The following is a 16,225-nucleotide window of genomic DNA, read 5'->3' as shown; positions in this document are numbered from 1 at the left end:
ATTATCAAAAGGAAATGAGGGCGTGAGACAGTGGTTCAGTGATGAAGAATATTGCTATAAAAGCATGAAGACCTGAGTTACAGTCTTCAGATCACACATTAAAAGCTATATGTGGGCCAACATATGACTCCCCTGGTCAAGTGCAGGCCACATAAGTCAGAACAGGCCTGCCAGGGGAGGTGCCCCACTTCCTAGAGTTGTTTCACACAGAGCCATCCCACACCCTCCACCTCAGCACCCACCACACAATTGACCTCTAACCCCAATGCTGGCAGACTTCTGCTGTTTAGGTGCAGGTCACACTAGTCATGAGAACAAGTGCAGGACACATGACACAGAAGAGCACAGACTGCCCCACTCCATGAACCCAAGAAAAAGCTAGCTGCTGGAAGTGCAGGCCCCAACTTGGACAGAGATGACCCACAAAATCAGAGGTCACACCAACCCCCAGAAATCCAGGCCACAAAGACCAGAAGACTAAAGAAGAATGGGAACCAGCGAACAAAACAGTCATCCAACAAAGACAAACTAAGAAATCAACAACCTAAACATATAATCATTGTAAAACACAGGTGCATAAATGCCAATAACAAAGAGGTCAACATGTCATGATCAGAACCCACCTGTCCTACTGCAGCAAGACATGAATGTTCCAATGCAGTTGAAACAGAAGAAAATGACCATAAAATCAAATTTATGAATATGATAGAGTTCCTTAAAGAAGAATTGATAATCATTCCTTAAAAATTGAGTAAAAATAAACAATAAATTGGAGTAAATAAATAAATCCCTTAAAGCATGCCAAGATAGCATATATATATATATATACCTGCTTTTCAACTCCTCACAGAATTTTCTCTAAAATTGACCATATACTTAGTCACAAAGCAAGTCTCAACAGATTCAAGAAATTTGAAATAATCCCTGGAACCTTATCAAGAGCACCATGGGTTGAAGCTAGATTTCAACAAAAGAAACAACAGAAAATTCCAGACTCATAAAAATTGAAAAATTCTTTATTGAATAACTATTCAGTCAAGGAAGAAATAAGAAAGAAATGAACGACTTTGTAGAATTCATTGAAAGTAAATGTACACACTACCCAAACATTTGAAGCACAATGAAAGCAATGCTAAGAGGAAAGTACTCCTAGGTGCCTTCAAAAGGAAATTGGAGAGATCTCATAGAAGCAACCTAATAACACACCTGAAAGCTCTTGAAAGAAAAGAAGCAGACACACCCAAGAGGAGTAGATGGCATGAAATAATCAAACAGAAAGATGAAATCAGTCAAATAGAAACAAGGAGAACAATACAAAGAATCAATGAAACAAAAACGCTTGTTTTTAGAAAGAATCAACAATATAGGCAAACCCTTATCCAGATTAATCAAAATGCAAAGGAAGAAGATCTAAATTTAAAAAAATCAGAAGTTATAAAGGGGGTTATAACAGAAAACACCAAAGGAATTAAAGGAATCATTAGGTCATACTTCAAAAACCTATACCCACAAAATTGGAAAATCTAAAAAATATGGAGAACTTCTTTGATAGATATCACTTACTAAAATTAAATCCAGATAAACAATGTGGATGCAGTCATAATGTCTATGGAAATAGAATCAGTCATTAAAATTCTACCAAACAGAAAAAGCATAGGGCCAGACAGTTTTAGTGCAGAATTTTACCAGACTTTAAAAAAGGAGCTAATATCGGCGGCGGCAGGGGGCGGGGCCGGGATGGTAACGGACAAACCCGGGAGCCGCGCTTCAGCGAGGGCCGCGCCGTGACCGCTGCCGCCGGCACCTGCTCTGCCATGATGATCCACGGCTTCCAGAGCAGCCACCAGGACTTCTCCTTCGGGCCCTGGAAGCTGACGGCCTCCAAGACCCACATCATGAAGTCTGCGGATGTGGAGAAGTTAGCTGATGAACTGCATATGCCTTCCCTCCCTGAAATGATGTTTGGAGACAATGTTCTAAGGATCCAGCATGTCTCTGGCTTTGGAATTGAGTTCAATGCTACAGATGCACTAAGATGTGTAAACAACTACCAAGGCATGCTTAAAGTAGCTTGTGCGGAGGAGTGGCAGGAAAGTAGGACGGAGGGTGAACACTCCAAAGAAGTTATTAAACCTTATGATTGGACCTATACAACAGATTATAAAGGAACGTTACTTGGAGAATCTCTTAAGTTAAAGGTTGTACCCACAACAGATCATATAGATACAGAGAAATTGAAAGCCAGAGAGCAGATTAAATTTTTTGAAGAAGTTCTCTTGTTTGAAGATGAATTACATGATCATGGAGTGTCCAGCCTGAGTGTGAAAATTAGAGTAATGCCTTCCAGCTTTTTTCTGCTGTTGCGGTTTTTCTTGAGAATTGATGGGGTGCTTATCAGAATGAATGACACAAGGCTTTACCATGAGGCTGACAAGACCTACATGTTACGAGAATATACATCACGAGAGAGCAAAATTGCTAATTTAATGCATGTTCCACCTTCCCTCTTCACGGAACCTAACGAAATATCACAATATTTACCAATCAAGGAAGCAGTTTGTGAGAAGCTAATATTTCCAGAAAGAATTGATCCTAACCCTGCGGACTCACAAAATACACCCTCGGAATAGAATGTGGTACAGCATACAGCGTGTGGAACCTGACTGGACACCTTGGCAATTGTAGGGATATTTTTATGATGAGAATTAATTTCCTTGCATATGGTCAGATTTTCTGTAGCCTTAAAGGGAAATAAAAGAGCACTGCAGGCAGGTTCCACTCAACTCCCGTTTATACTGTCTGTCTTCAATTTCCTACTGGAGATACATGCTCGAGCTAAATTTGGATTCCTAAATTGCCCCAAATTGTGACCTCAGCAGCAGTGATGTATCTGTGTCTCAGGAGGGGACATGACCTGCATCTATCAGGAAGCATCGTCTCCTACTGTGAAGAGACTGAATTGTCAACTCCACTGCTGAGCCCTGATGTTTTGTGACTCTCATAGGATTCTGACTGCATGTTGATGTACTATGTTGGCTCTTGGCTTTGGGCTTTCTGGTGGTTATTCACATTTAGGGAGAGTTGTGATGTGCTACCTAGGAAATTAATCTTGTATTATTCATTAGTTTGAGTTTCTGGGCAACATCATATTGTGTGTGTACACACATGTATTTTTAAAACTTTTCATTTAAATGTCTTTCTCTGAGTAGTGTTAGATCACTTATTTTGATAATTCATTGTTAAAAATTGTGGAGAAATAATTGACTTTTTCTTAAGACAAAAAAAGTGGGTGATAGGAAAGATGAATGTGTTTTTGAAGATTTTATTAGTGTATTCTGGTGAGGAATACCAAGAAAATGTGTCTTCGGCCATTTCTAAATATGACATATACCATTTTATATTTATTTGTCCAAGTTGTCTTTTGTAAGAGGAGAATAAATAATAAGGAATTATGGATCCAAAAAAAAAAAAAAAGGAGCTAATATCAATACTGCTAGAATTATCCAACAATATCAAAACAGAAGGAACATTGCCAAATTAATTTTGGGAGGCCACAGTCACCCTGTTGCCCAAACCACAAAAAGAATCAACAAAAAAAATTACAGATAATTTTTTCTCATGAACATTTATGCAAAACTTTTGAATATAATACTTGCAAACTGAATCCAAGAACACATCAAAAATATCACCCACCATGATCAAGTAGGCATCATCTCAGAGATGCAGGGATGGTTCAACTTACAAAAATCTGTCAATGTAATCCATAATATAAAGAAACTAAAAGAAAAATATATGATCATCTCATTAGATGCTGAAAAAACTTGACAAAATTCAACACCTCTTCATTATAAAAGTCTTGGAGATATTAGGAATGGAAGGGAAATAACTAAGCATAATAAAGGTACTCTATAGCAACCAGATAGCCAACATCAAATTAAATGGAGGGGAACTAAAACAATTCAACTAAAATCAGGAACAAGACAGGGCTGTCCTTTCTCTTCATATCAATTTAATATAGTACTTGAAGCTCTAGTTAGGGCAATAAGACAACAAAAGGAAATCAATGGGATGCAAATTCTAAAATAGTAATTCAGAATATCACTATCTGCAGATGATATGAAGGAACTTTTGCAGTCGATAAACCCCTTCAGCAAAGTAGCTGGTATAAGATTAAGAAAAAAAATCAGTAGCTCTCCTTTATACAAATGACAAATGGACTGAGAAAGAAATCAGAGAAACAGCATCCTCCACAACAGCCTCAAATACTATTAAATATCTTGAGATAAGCATAATCCTGAAAGTGATAGTATGAACATTGTAAAAATGCCCATCCTACTATTAGTAAATTACAGATTCAACATAATCCCTATTGAAATTCCAACACAATTCTTTACAAATGTTGAAAGGAAAATAGTCAACTTCATATGGAAAAACAAACAAACAAACAACCCCCCCCAGGATATCTAAAACAATCCTATACAATAAAAGAATTTTTGGAGGTATCACCATTCCTAATTTTAAGTTGCAGTACAGAGCTGTAGTAATAAAAAGTGCTTGGTATTGGCAGAAAAATCGGTTGGGATATAGGAAAAGTGGATATGGGAACAAGGAATTATATATCTTAATTAAGGGAGCCATTTTAGGGTTGGCAGAGACTTGACTCTAGAGGGGTTCCCAGGTGTCCAGGAAGACGGCCCCAGCTAGGTCCTTGGGCAGCTGAGGAGAGGGTGCCAGAAATGTACAGATCCTATTGCCATACTCATGAATATCTTGCATATCACCATAGAACCTTCACCTGGCATTGGATGGAGAAAATGACAGAGCCCCACATAGGAGCACTGGACTGAGATCCCAAGGTCCCGATGAGGAGCAAAAGGAGGGAGATTATGAGCAAGGAAGTCAGGACCGTGAAGAGTGCGTTTACCCATTGAGACGGTGGGACAGATCTAACGGGAGACCACCAAGTCCAGTTGGAATGGGACTGATGGAACAGGGGACCAAACCATACTCTCTGAATGTGGCTGACGGCGGAGGAGGACTGAGAAACCAAGGACAACGGCAATGAACATGACCTCTACAGCATGGACGGGCTCACTGTGAGCCTTGTCAGTTTGCTCACCTTCCTGGACTTAGGGGGAGCTGGGAGGACCTTGGACTTAACATAGTGAAGGGAACCCTGATGGCTCTTTGTCGTGGAGAGGGGTGGAGTGGGGGTATGGTGGAAGGGAGGGGAGGGAAGAGGGAGGAGATGGAAATCTTTAATAAAAAAAAAAGAAAAAAAATCAACATCAATGTAACTGAATCGAAGACCAAGAAATTGATCCACACACCTATTTAAAATAAATAATCTAGAAATATACAACAAAAAAAGAAAATGTCTTCAACAAATGACATGCCTGCAATTATAAGAAAAGAAATAGATTCTTATTTATCATTCTGCACAAAACTCAAGTCCAAATGAAACAAAGACATTAACATAAAACCAGTTACACAGAACCATATGTAAGAGAAAGCAGGGGATAACCTTGAAAACAGTGGCTCAGGAGACAATTTCTTGAACAGAGCACCAATAGCAGAGGCACTAAGATCAACAATTAATAAATGGACGTTATGAAACTGAAAAGCTTTTGTAAGGCAAAGGGCTGACAATAGATCAAAATAGCTACCCACAGAATAGAAAATAGTTTCACCAACTCCACATCTGACTGAAATCTAATATCCAAAATATATAAAGAACTTGAGAAAATAGATACCAAATAAGCTAAATAATCCAATTAAAAATGTGGTGCAGATATTAACAGAATTCTCAAAAAAGGAAAGCAAAATGGCTGAGAAACACTTGAAGAAATATTCAATGTCTGTAGCCATCAGAAACATGCAAAAGAAAACAAGATGGAATTGCAAAGTTGTTTTGATTGGGCATATGTCCAGGAGTAATACAACTGGGTCTTGAGGTAGACTGATTCCCAATTTTTAAAGGAACAGCCATATTGGTTTTGATATTGGCTGTATAATTTTGTACTCTGTCCATCAATGAAGGAGTGTTCCCCTTGCTTCACAATGTGAGCTGTCACTTGTGTAAAATGATTAAGGGAGAAACCCAGTGCAATGGAAAGGCCATGAAATTTAAGGGAGTAATCCTAACAAATATTTCTAGTAATGGAGGACAGAAAGCCTGAACTGCTCAGTTTCTGTAACCAGACAAGGCCTCAAGTGGAGGGATTGAGAAACCAGCCCAGGAACAAAACCTTCACCTATAGTTTGTTCTGCTTGCACAGTGTTCTGTGATGGGGATCTAGCAGAACTGTCATCAAAGAGACCAAAGAGGCTTCATTCAGCAACTGATGGAAGCAAATGCAGATTCCCCTAACCTAATATTAGGCAGAGCTCAGGGAGTCCTGTGAAAGAGGGGAAGGAAAGATAGGATGAAACAGAGGGGCCAGGGACACCATAAGAACAAGGCTCACAGAATCAACTGACTTGGATTCACGTGTGCCCACAGAGATCAGGTTACCTGACCTAGGTTATGACTGAGTAGCTTAGTTTTCTAACAGTGGGATCAGGTACTGTCTCTTACTCTTTTGCCTGCTTGACCCTTTTGCCTCTTTTTTTCTCACTGGCTCACCTTGTCCAGCCTTGATGTGATTCAATATTTGATTGATGTCCCTGGAATTTCTGATCTCTTTTCAGGGGAGACAGGGTTGAGGGTGGAAGGTGCTAAATGAATCTGGGAGAGAGGAGATATGAGGGGGAGTAAGTTTGGTTGGGATGTACTGTAGAGAGAATTTTAGAAAACATTAAAATGCAAAATAGCCATATCTGGTCATGTCTACCTATAGGCCCAGCACTATGGAGGAGGAGGGCAGAGACAGGAAGATCATTACTGGGAATTGTTGACTGCCAGCCTAGTAACAAGTTCAGTGATAGATTGTGCCTGCAGGTAGAAAGTGATTGAAAAGGACATCTGGCTTCTAGGTGTGTGCACCTGCTTACAAACCTGTGCATTTGCAAGTAGTCATATACCACATTCACTTGTATATGCATACACACATATACACACATACCAAAAGAATAGACCTACAGAGTAAAATATAATTAGTAAAGATCCTCATCACTCATTTTTCATAGACCTTCGAAAACTGCACTGTTTTATCAGTAATGGTTATGTTATATTTAGCTTGAATTTAATGCCCAGCTTTTGTTCTTTTTGGTGAACATCAGCTTCTTGTCTGCCTCATCTTCCTTAAATAAATAATGGTAGGCAGAAGTGTGTGTGCTGAAAAAGTCTGCCAGGTCCATTTTCTATGAGAAATATCAAATTCATAGTAGAGGAAAATAAAAATTCATACAATTGTGTTTAGTGTCATGTTCATTGGATGAAATATTCAGAAAGGACCTCCTGGGCACTGGTATACGCATGCCTGAGCAGGAATGATAGGAACCAATGGGCAGTACATACACAGAGAACAACCCAAGGACTAGTCTTCAGCTCTGTGGGACCAAACATTGTCTTGATCTGGGGTTGGGATTATAGTACCAGGACAAGAAAATGGATCCCGAGATTTCCATTAGCCTACATTCCCCACAGTGCTGAATGTTCACAAATAACAATAAGCTTACAGCAGTGGCTACAATTGCCTAAACAGGTCTCTTGAGACTGTTCTTGACACATGCATTCCAATTCCTACCAGCTATTAACAAAATCATGAAGAACAGGTGTGATGTGGAAAATGAATCCAGAATGTTCAAAAAGGATCTCCCAAGACTCACTCATCTGTAGCTGGCTGTCAAGAATGCATCCCCTAGTTTCTCAGATATTTTTCCCCACTACTTTATGTTAATCCCAGAAATCTCAATAAACAAGTTATTGTCTCCACTCCCATTTTCACAGTATTGTTGTAATACCATTGCTATGACAGAAGTTCACTTACTGTTGATTGTATTCTCAGAATTGAGTGTCATCTTCATCATATAACTCATCATTGTTGATCTGTGGTTCTGGTGACTGAATGCAGGGACTTGAATAGGGGAGTTAAGCTCTATATTACTTCTCTCCAATACACAGACACTTCTTATTTTGAGACAGAGTCTCACTGTGTTCTCTATACTTAGCTCAAAGCTCTTGGCTCAAGTCACCCTCTTTCTCAGCTTCTTTTATGCTGGAACAACATGTGACTGTCATCGACCACCCTGCTACCATTATCTAATTCTAAAAGATATTCATTGCACAAGAATGAAACCATAAATGGCAGAGACTCAAAATACAAGGCTACAGGAAACAAACACAATGGCGATGTTAAATCCATGTTCGGTGTGCGCTCAGCTAAGCACTTCATTTTACTGTAGATTCCCGGTATTTGAATTACTCACTTTTATGTGACTTTTTAAAAAAATACTATAATTTGGCTCCACATTCATGCCTCCAAACTTAGCCACCACTGGCTTCCTCCTTTTTTTTTTCCATAGCCATGTGTTCTAGTTCACAGTCTTGTCTTCTGTTTTTCTAACAGCTCTGCAGCTACTTGCTACAGGTCTCTCCATTTTAAATTCTGTTTCCGGGAATCTGTGTGCTTCGGTTTACTGGTGCCTATTATAATAAATGAGATTTCTTTTTATTTATTAGTTGAGTTTGAGTCACACTTTATAAACTCTTCAGAATTTTGCAGCCACCATACATGATAAACTGGTACTTTAAAGGGTAAGAAAAACCTAATCCCAAAGATTAAGATCACAACCAGGTGCAAAACAATTGGGATTCATATATTTGACCAAAAAGAGGATCAATTTCAACAAGAGAAATTATTTCTACAGACTAGCTGCATAGAATTTCTTTGTCTTTCAAAATATATATTGCTTATTTACCTTCATTCCTGTGGAAGTCTGAAATTCCCATAAGATGTGGACCACAAGAAACAGCACAGATGCTCTAAACTGGCATGTCTGGATAAAGCCACTGGAGGAAAGTTGCTGCCAGAGAAACCTCCTCCAATAATCCTGTACTTCCTTCACTTTCTACAGTGGTCTCCAGGTTTCTGCCCCAGGGCTGAGTGCACCTTCTGTTCTCTTAAGACTCACTCGTAGAAGGAAACAGATGTCAGGCTCACTTGCCAGGTTCACAGCAGGGTTCTGAGCAAGGTGCATGCCAGCTTACTTCTATAGGATCAGGTACCAGGCTCAGCTTGTCAAATTTGCCAAGCAACACAATGTGAGGATCTGCTCTCTAGACCCTTCCATTAACACTGTGTGGAAGTGTGACTGGGGAATGTGGGCAGGATTGTTGCTGTCAAGACCAAGAACACAGGAAAGACTGCATACCTAACTCATTACAGGAGTCGACTCAGTAAATCATCATGACAGCCAAGTAGTATCATCATTCTTGCTATATCTGATAGATGAGAAAAAAGAAAACAAGTGTATCATGAAAGAAGGCAGAGTTTCTATGTCTGATACATAATCAACTCAATGAAGACTCCGGATCAAATCATTTAACACACACACACACACACACACACACACACACACACACACACACACACACACACACGCTGCGCGAGCTCCTTCCACTCCTTCAGCCAATAGCCTTTAAGATTTAAGATACTAGCCCACTTGAACATGGTCTCCCTGGCTTGAAAAAGCAGCTGTGCGCTTCCTCTCTTGCTTTGGACTCCTCTTGTTGCTACCAGATGCTTTTCCTAGTCGAGCAGGATACTGTTGTCTAGGATGGTGATCTTAAGTTTTTCCTTTTAAATAAATAACCCTTTTATTAATCATAATTCCAAACTGGTGTGGGATTGTTTTGTGACTTACTCCTTTACACACACACACACACACACACACACACGCACGCACGTATACATGCATACCATCCACAAAACACACACACAATTTGACTGTTTCAATATTGACATAAAATGTGGAGACATTAATTTAAAGTTACTTTCCATAAATTTAACAAAAATTTATACATCAGCACATTTTATTAGCCCTTTTCTATTAGGTAGAAATATACTTAATAATGAGGGTCCAGGTAAAGTCCTCGCTTTCTTGGGTACTTAAATCTAATTTATTATCTAGTTATATCAGTCAAACCAAAGCATCTATGTATTCCAATAAAATGTATATGACTTTATTTGTAGAGGCCATAAAACATTTAATAACTGCTTTTAAGCATTTAATTTTTATTTAATTGGAATCATTATACTGTTTGATGTCTGCTCTTCTGTGTTAAATATCTTTTCCTACTACAGAATTCCATATTGTAGAATGTGACATTCTCTCATCTAGACTCATAGGGAGTTTCTGAATGTGTGTACATTCTGAAGTTTAATTTGCATGTGCATTTAGGTATTTGTACAATAAACTTGAAGTATAAATGGTCCTGGTTAGTCACTTCAACTTATGTTGTTTTTCTGAGTATTGATTCCAAGTGTATTGGGTACTCTACTGACCTTCCTCAATTAGTAGTAAGGAGCACTTTGCTCTTTTCAATTGCTTCAGTGACCACACTCTATCCTGTGAGGGGTTTTTGTTGGAATATTTGCTGATGCATGAAGCACTTAATCTTGTGTTATCACTTGAAATGACCATTCTTGACAGAATTTTAAGAATTTTATTTTATTTTTTGTGAGTGTATGTTTGTATGCATGTGTATGCGTGCATGTGTGTGCATGTGCAGAAGTGCATGCATGTGTGTGTGTGTGTGTGTGTTTGTGTCTGTGTGTGAATATACATTTGAGTGTTGGTAAAAAACAATATCAGGTCCTATAGAAGTGGAGGTACAGAAGCTCCTGAAAAGCCTGTGCTAGAAATCGATCTCTGATTCTTTGCAAGAGCAGCAATTGCTCTTAATCACCCTCCTGTGACAAATTTTCAGCTTTATGTTCCTACGTGTCTCAGTTCCTTTTTCATTACCATGATAAAATACCCTAGCCAAACACAACTTAAGAAAGAGAGAGCTTATTTTGGTTTACAGTTCCATAATGAAAAGAATCAGTGTTGGAAGAGTGGAGTCATGGCAGCATGCAGCAAACATGGCAACAGGAGGAGAAAGCTTAGAGATCACATATTAAACCTCAAGCATAAAACAGGAAGAGCAAACTGAAAATTACTAGGATCTTTAAACTCTCAAAGTTCCCGTCCTGTGACATACCTCCTTGAATATGTCCACACCTTCTAAAAGGTGATGATCTGCCCCATTGGGAAAAGAGATAAGATAGATTCAAAGTATAAAATCTCAGGAGCTGATGGTGGGAGAAAGCTTCAAAGAGAAATTCCAACTGTATGTTAGAGAACTGTGTGCAGGTACATACATGTAGAAATACTGTGCAAATTGTTAGAAAATGGAATTCAACCACATGGAAGAGTACAATATATTATACAACATGGATGTCATTTCAAGCATAATTCACAAGTCAATAAATGTATCCCACAATACTACCAGTCTAGAAAAAGTCTGATCATCTGTACATACAGTCTCTCCATGAATTTACGGAAGGTAGATTTAGCCACAGAAGGACACTACAATGAACAGAATAAATAGTGTGAGACTCATCTGTTCTCCATGATCAAGAATATGGTCACAATGTCCCAACTACCATGGCACTGTGGAGTCTTGTAATAGATAAGAAAAAGCAATGAAGAGTAAAATTTCTTCTTATTCAGAAATGAAATAAATATCTTCATAGGCAAATCTGTGAAGTATCAAAAAATACTCAAGGAGAGTGGGATGTTTCTGTACTTAAGGATATTTGTTCCCAAGCCTTATAATCAGACAATCCTGAGAACCCACATAATGGGAGGTGACAGTGGATTACCACAAGTCACCCTCTGACTTCCTCAAATGAGCCATAACTTGTGCACATACAAGTAAACATATTTTAAAAATTAAAAGGAACTATTTGAACTAACATTATTAAATCAAGATTCCAAGACATAAAGGTTCTATACAGAAATTTAATGAACAGCTGTGAAGTACTTACAGATATTTCTAAGAGAACATACAAAATTGGTGTAAGAAAATGTAATGAAATGTGTCTGAGAGAATGTGAAAAAGGCCTAAAGTAGCTAAATAATATGTCTTCATTCACCGTTTTTGAAATACAAAGTGTCCATGGAGGTGTGTCCAAGCTGCATCATATCAACGATAAGGAACCAAGAATGGTTCCAAATAAGGCCCAAAGCAAAGGTATAAATTTACTTAAAATATCAACACGTTTTTTTCTACAAAATTAATAAACATTGAATTTTGATGAATCAAATTTTGTATGATGTCAAAATGTTGGACAATCACAGCCTAAAGTCCAGTAGATTTCTCTGAATATTGAAAAGTTGATTGCAGAATTTATATGTACATTAACAGGAGACAAATAGCCTTAAGTAAAACCAATAAGCAAAACAGCAACATAAAAGAGAAAGAAAAACCAGCTGAATGGCCTACCCTGCCTGACTTGAACACTATGACAAAGATAATTATCCAGCACTATTTACATTGTTGTCAAGATAAAAAGTTGACTAGGATACAATTCAGAAATGAGTCATCACTGGCCTGTTGACATGGCATGGACATAGATGTAAGTTCCATTCAGTAGTGTAATTCTCTTTTTAGTACATAGAGCTGAGACTTTGGCTATCCACATATCCATCTTGTACAATATACATTTAACTATAAATCACAAAAGTGTTAACCTTATACAAAAAGATGGATAAAAATAATGATGGTATGTTAGGCAAACTATGACAACAAAAACATGATCTGTAAAGGAAATTATAAGTTGGACTTCAAACATTTTATTGCATTTGTATTTCCAAAACAACTGGTAAGTAAATGAAGAGAAAAAATAGCATAAAATAACAACAAATAACGCATTTGCTAAGGGGCTTTTATGCAGAATATATGAAGAATTCTAAAAATAAAAATAAAAGAAAAAAGTAAAGTTCTCTATAACAGTTTCTATTGCCAGAAAAAAAGATATATAGGAGGTAAATAAAAAGCACTTATATGCATTATTAACATTTAGGGAACTGCAAGTTAAAACTACTGTGACATGATGCTATATGCTTATTAGAATGATTAAGACTAATTTTAAAAGATTTATTTATTTTTATATGACATGTATGAATATTTTGCTACATCCATGTCTGTGTACCATGTTTGTTCAGTGCCTGAAGAGGCCAGAAGAAGAAAAGAAATTTTTTAGAACTGGAGGTAAGATATTCAGAGCATAAGGATTTTTATTTAGCAGGAGGTCCCCAGACCCACATGGCAGCTAACACCACTTCCAAGAAATCTGTTACCCCCTTGAGCCTCCTCAGATTTCAATAATTTCTTCAAGGTTAAGCATGCAACTCAGTTCTTTCATTCATAGGCATTTAGCCAAGATTAATAAAGACATATATTTAAAGCCTCATACATGTGTATTTATATTACCTAATAATATCAGCATGTAAACATTTTAAGCATTCTGTGGTATATATGAAATGGAACACTACTCAGCAAGAAAGAGGAACAAATTTTTGAGGTTTTGTAGAGATATTTAGAAACCTGAAAAATAGTTGTGCTCAAATATTCAAGCTATACATTTTATTTTTTTTTCTTTGTTTTTTTTATTTTTTTATTTTTTAAAAGATTTATTTATTTATTATGTATACAACATTCTGTCTTGATGTATGCCCGCACGCCAGAGGAGGGCATCAGATTTCAGTACAGATAGTTGTGAGCCACTATGTGGTTGCTGGGAATAGAACTCAGGACCTCTGGAAGAGCAGCCAGTGCTCTTAAGCTCTGAGCCATCTCTCCAGCCCCCTATGATAAATATTTTTTTTCTGTCTCAGGATTTTATTTCTTTTTTTTTTCTCATATTTTTATTAAAAATTTCCATCTCTTCCCCTCCTCCTCCCCCTTCCCTCCCCTCCCTTCCACCCATTACCCCACTCCCTCCCACTCCAGGCCAAGGAGCCATCAGGGTTCCCTTCACTATATTAAGTCCAAGGTCCTCCCAGCTCCCCCTAAGTCCAGGAAGGTGAGCAACCAAACTGACAAGGCTCACAGTGAGCCCGTCCATGCTGTAGAGTCCAAGCCCATAGCCATTATCTTTGGTTCTCAGTCCTCCTCCACCGTCAGCCACATTCAGAGAGTCCGGTTTGGTTCCCTGTTCCATCAGTCCCATTCCAACTGGACTTGGTGATCTCCTGTTAGTTCTGTCCGACCGTCTCAATGGGTGAACGCACCCCTCACGGTCCTGACTTCCTTGCTCATGATCTCCCTCCTTTTGCTCCTCATCAGCACCTTGGGAGCTCAGTCCGATGGTCCAATGTGGGCTCTGTCATTTTCTTCATCCATCGCCAGGTGAAGGTTCTATGGTGATATGCAAGATATTCATGAGTATGGCAATAGGATCTGGACATTTCTGGCTCCCTCTCCTCAGCTGCCCAAGGAAATAGCTGGGGACATTTTACTGGACACCTGGAAACCCCTCTAGAGTCAAGTCTCTGCCAACACTAGAATGGCTCCCTTAATTAAGATATATAATTCCCTGTTCCCACATCCACCATTCCTATATCCCAACCATCCTATTCCCCCAAGATGTCCCCATCTTCCCCTTCAGGCTTTTCTCTCCCCATCTCCCCTTGCCCCCATCCCACCCCACCCCCAAGTTCCCATTTTTTGTCCGGCAATCTTGTCTACTTCCAATATCCAGGAGGATAACTATATGTTTTTCTTTGGATTTACCTTCTTATTTAGCTTCTCTAGGATCATGAAATATAGGCTCGATGTCATTTAGTTATGGATAGAAACCAATTATGAGTGAGTACATCCCATGTTCATCTTTTTGGGCCTGGGTTACCTCACTCAGGATGGTGTTTTCTATTTCCATCCATTTGCATGCAAAATTCAAGATGTCATTGTTTTTTACCGCTGAGTAGTACTCTAATATGTATATATTCCACACTTTCTTCATCCATTCTTCCACTGAAGGGCATCTAGGTTGTTTCCAGGTTCTGGCTATTACAAATAATGCTGCTATAAACATAGTTGAACAAATGCTTTTTTAATATGATTGTGTAGTGAGGAGATGCAGGCAGGCCTGCTTTTCATCCTGCCCAGCTCCCAGCCACCGGCTAGCTTATACCCCAAAATAACATCACACAAATTGTATTCTTTTAAACACTGCCTGGCTCATTAGTTCCAGCCTCTTACTCACATCTTGACTAACCCATATCTAATAATCTGTGTAACACCACGAGCGGTGTCTTACCGGGAAAGATTCAGCATGTCTGTCCTGGTGGTTGGCTCCATATCATCTCACTGAGGAGAGGGATGGCGGTCTGCCACACCTAGGAGAGGCAGGGCAATTGTCTGAGCCATCTACCTCACTTCCTTCTTCGTGTTCTGTCTACTCCACCCACCTAAGGGCTGGGCAAGGCAGTTTCTTTATTAATGAATGAAATCAACACAAACAGAAGACTCTCCAACATCATTTCCTCTTTTTCTGTTTAAACAAAAAAAGAAGGCTTTAACTTTAACATAGCAAAATTACATGAAACAAAACAGTTATCAAATAAGAATTACAGTTACAGTATTTATATCTACTTTATCTTTTATCATAACTAAGGAAAACTATAACTATCTATCTATTCTTCAACTCCATCAAAGACTCCAGAAGGATATAATATTACCTAAATGAACAAGAAGTAAGCTACTTCCAAAACTCTAGAAATCCCAGAGACATCTTGCTGCCTGGACAGTCACCCAAAGTTCCTCTGTACCATTGGGGCATCCATCTTCGGCCTTCAGGCCCATAGTTTCTAGCAGACATTTCCATGATGCAGGAAATTCCAAAGGCAGTTCAGTCAGTATCTGCTGTGTCCTGCACAATGTCTCACAGACTCTTTCATGTATGAGGAACCCTGAAAGATCATCTCACCTTTAGGCAAGTTCATCAGTCCTCTTTCTGTGGGTTCTTTGTGTCCAGTTTATGCCAACAGTCCAGGCAAGAGCAGTTTCTTGCTCAAGTGGCTATCAAACTCCATAAGGATCCTTTTCAATGCCCATCTTCCTCTTGAAGTAGATTGGTGCTGCCAGGAGCTGACATGTCTCATTGTCATGAAAAGCCTTAAGTTATTAAAACATTTAAGTGGAATATTCTGTAGTCTTTGAAAGATATTAGGAATGCCTATCTAACTGAAATATATCTCTATATATCTAGAAAATCTAACTAACTTGACA

General features: G+C 38.6%; 1 protein-coding gene across 1 annotated transcript; it reads left to right on the top strand.

Moving 5' to 3' along the window:
• The first annotated feature begins 1,726 nt into the window (after window positions 1-1,726).
• On the top strand, window positions 1,727-3,454 carry LOC119826478 (TIP41-like protein). Its single transcript, XM_038347818.1, has one exon. The coding sequence runs from the start codon at window positions 1,815-1,817 to the stop codon at window positions 2,628-2,630; it is 816 nt and encodes a 271-aa protein (XP_038203746.1). The 5' UTR covers window positions 1,727-1,814; the 3' UTR covers window positions 2,631-3,454.
• Window positions 3,455-16,225: the final 12,771 nt, after the last annotated feature.

This window comes from Arvicola amphibius, chromosome 11, assembly GCF_903992535.2.
Source record: "Arvicola amphibius chromosome 11, mArvAmp1.2, whole genome shotgun sequence".
Taxonomy (NCBI): domain Eukaryota; kingdom Metazoa; phylum Chordata; class Mammalia; order Rodentia; family Cricetidae; genus Arvicola; species Arvicola amphibius.
This window is presented reverse-complemented; position numbering and strand designations above follow the sequence as displayed.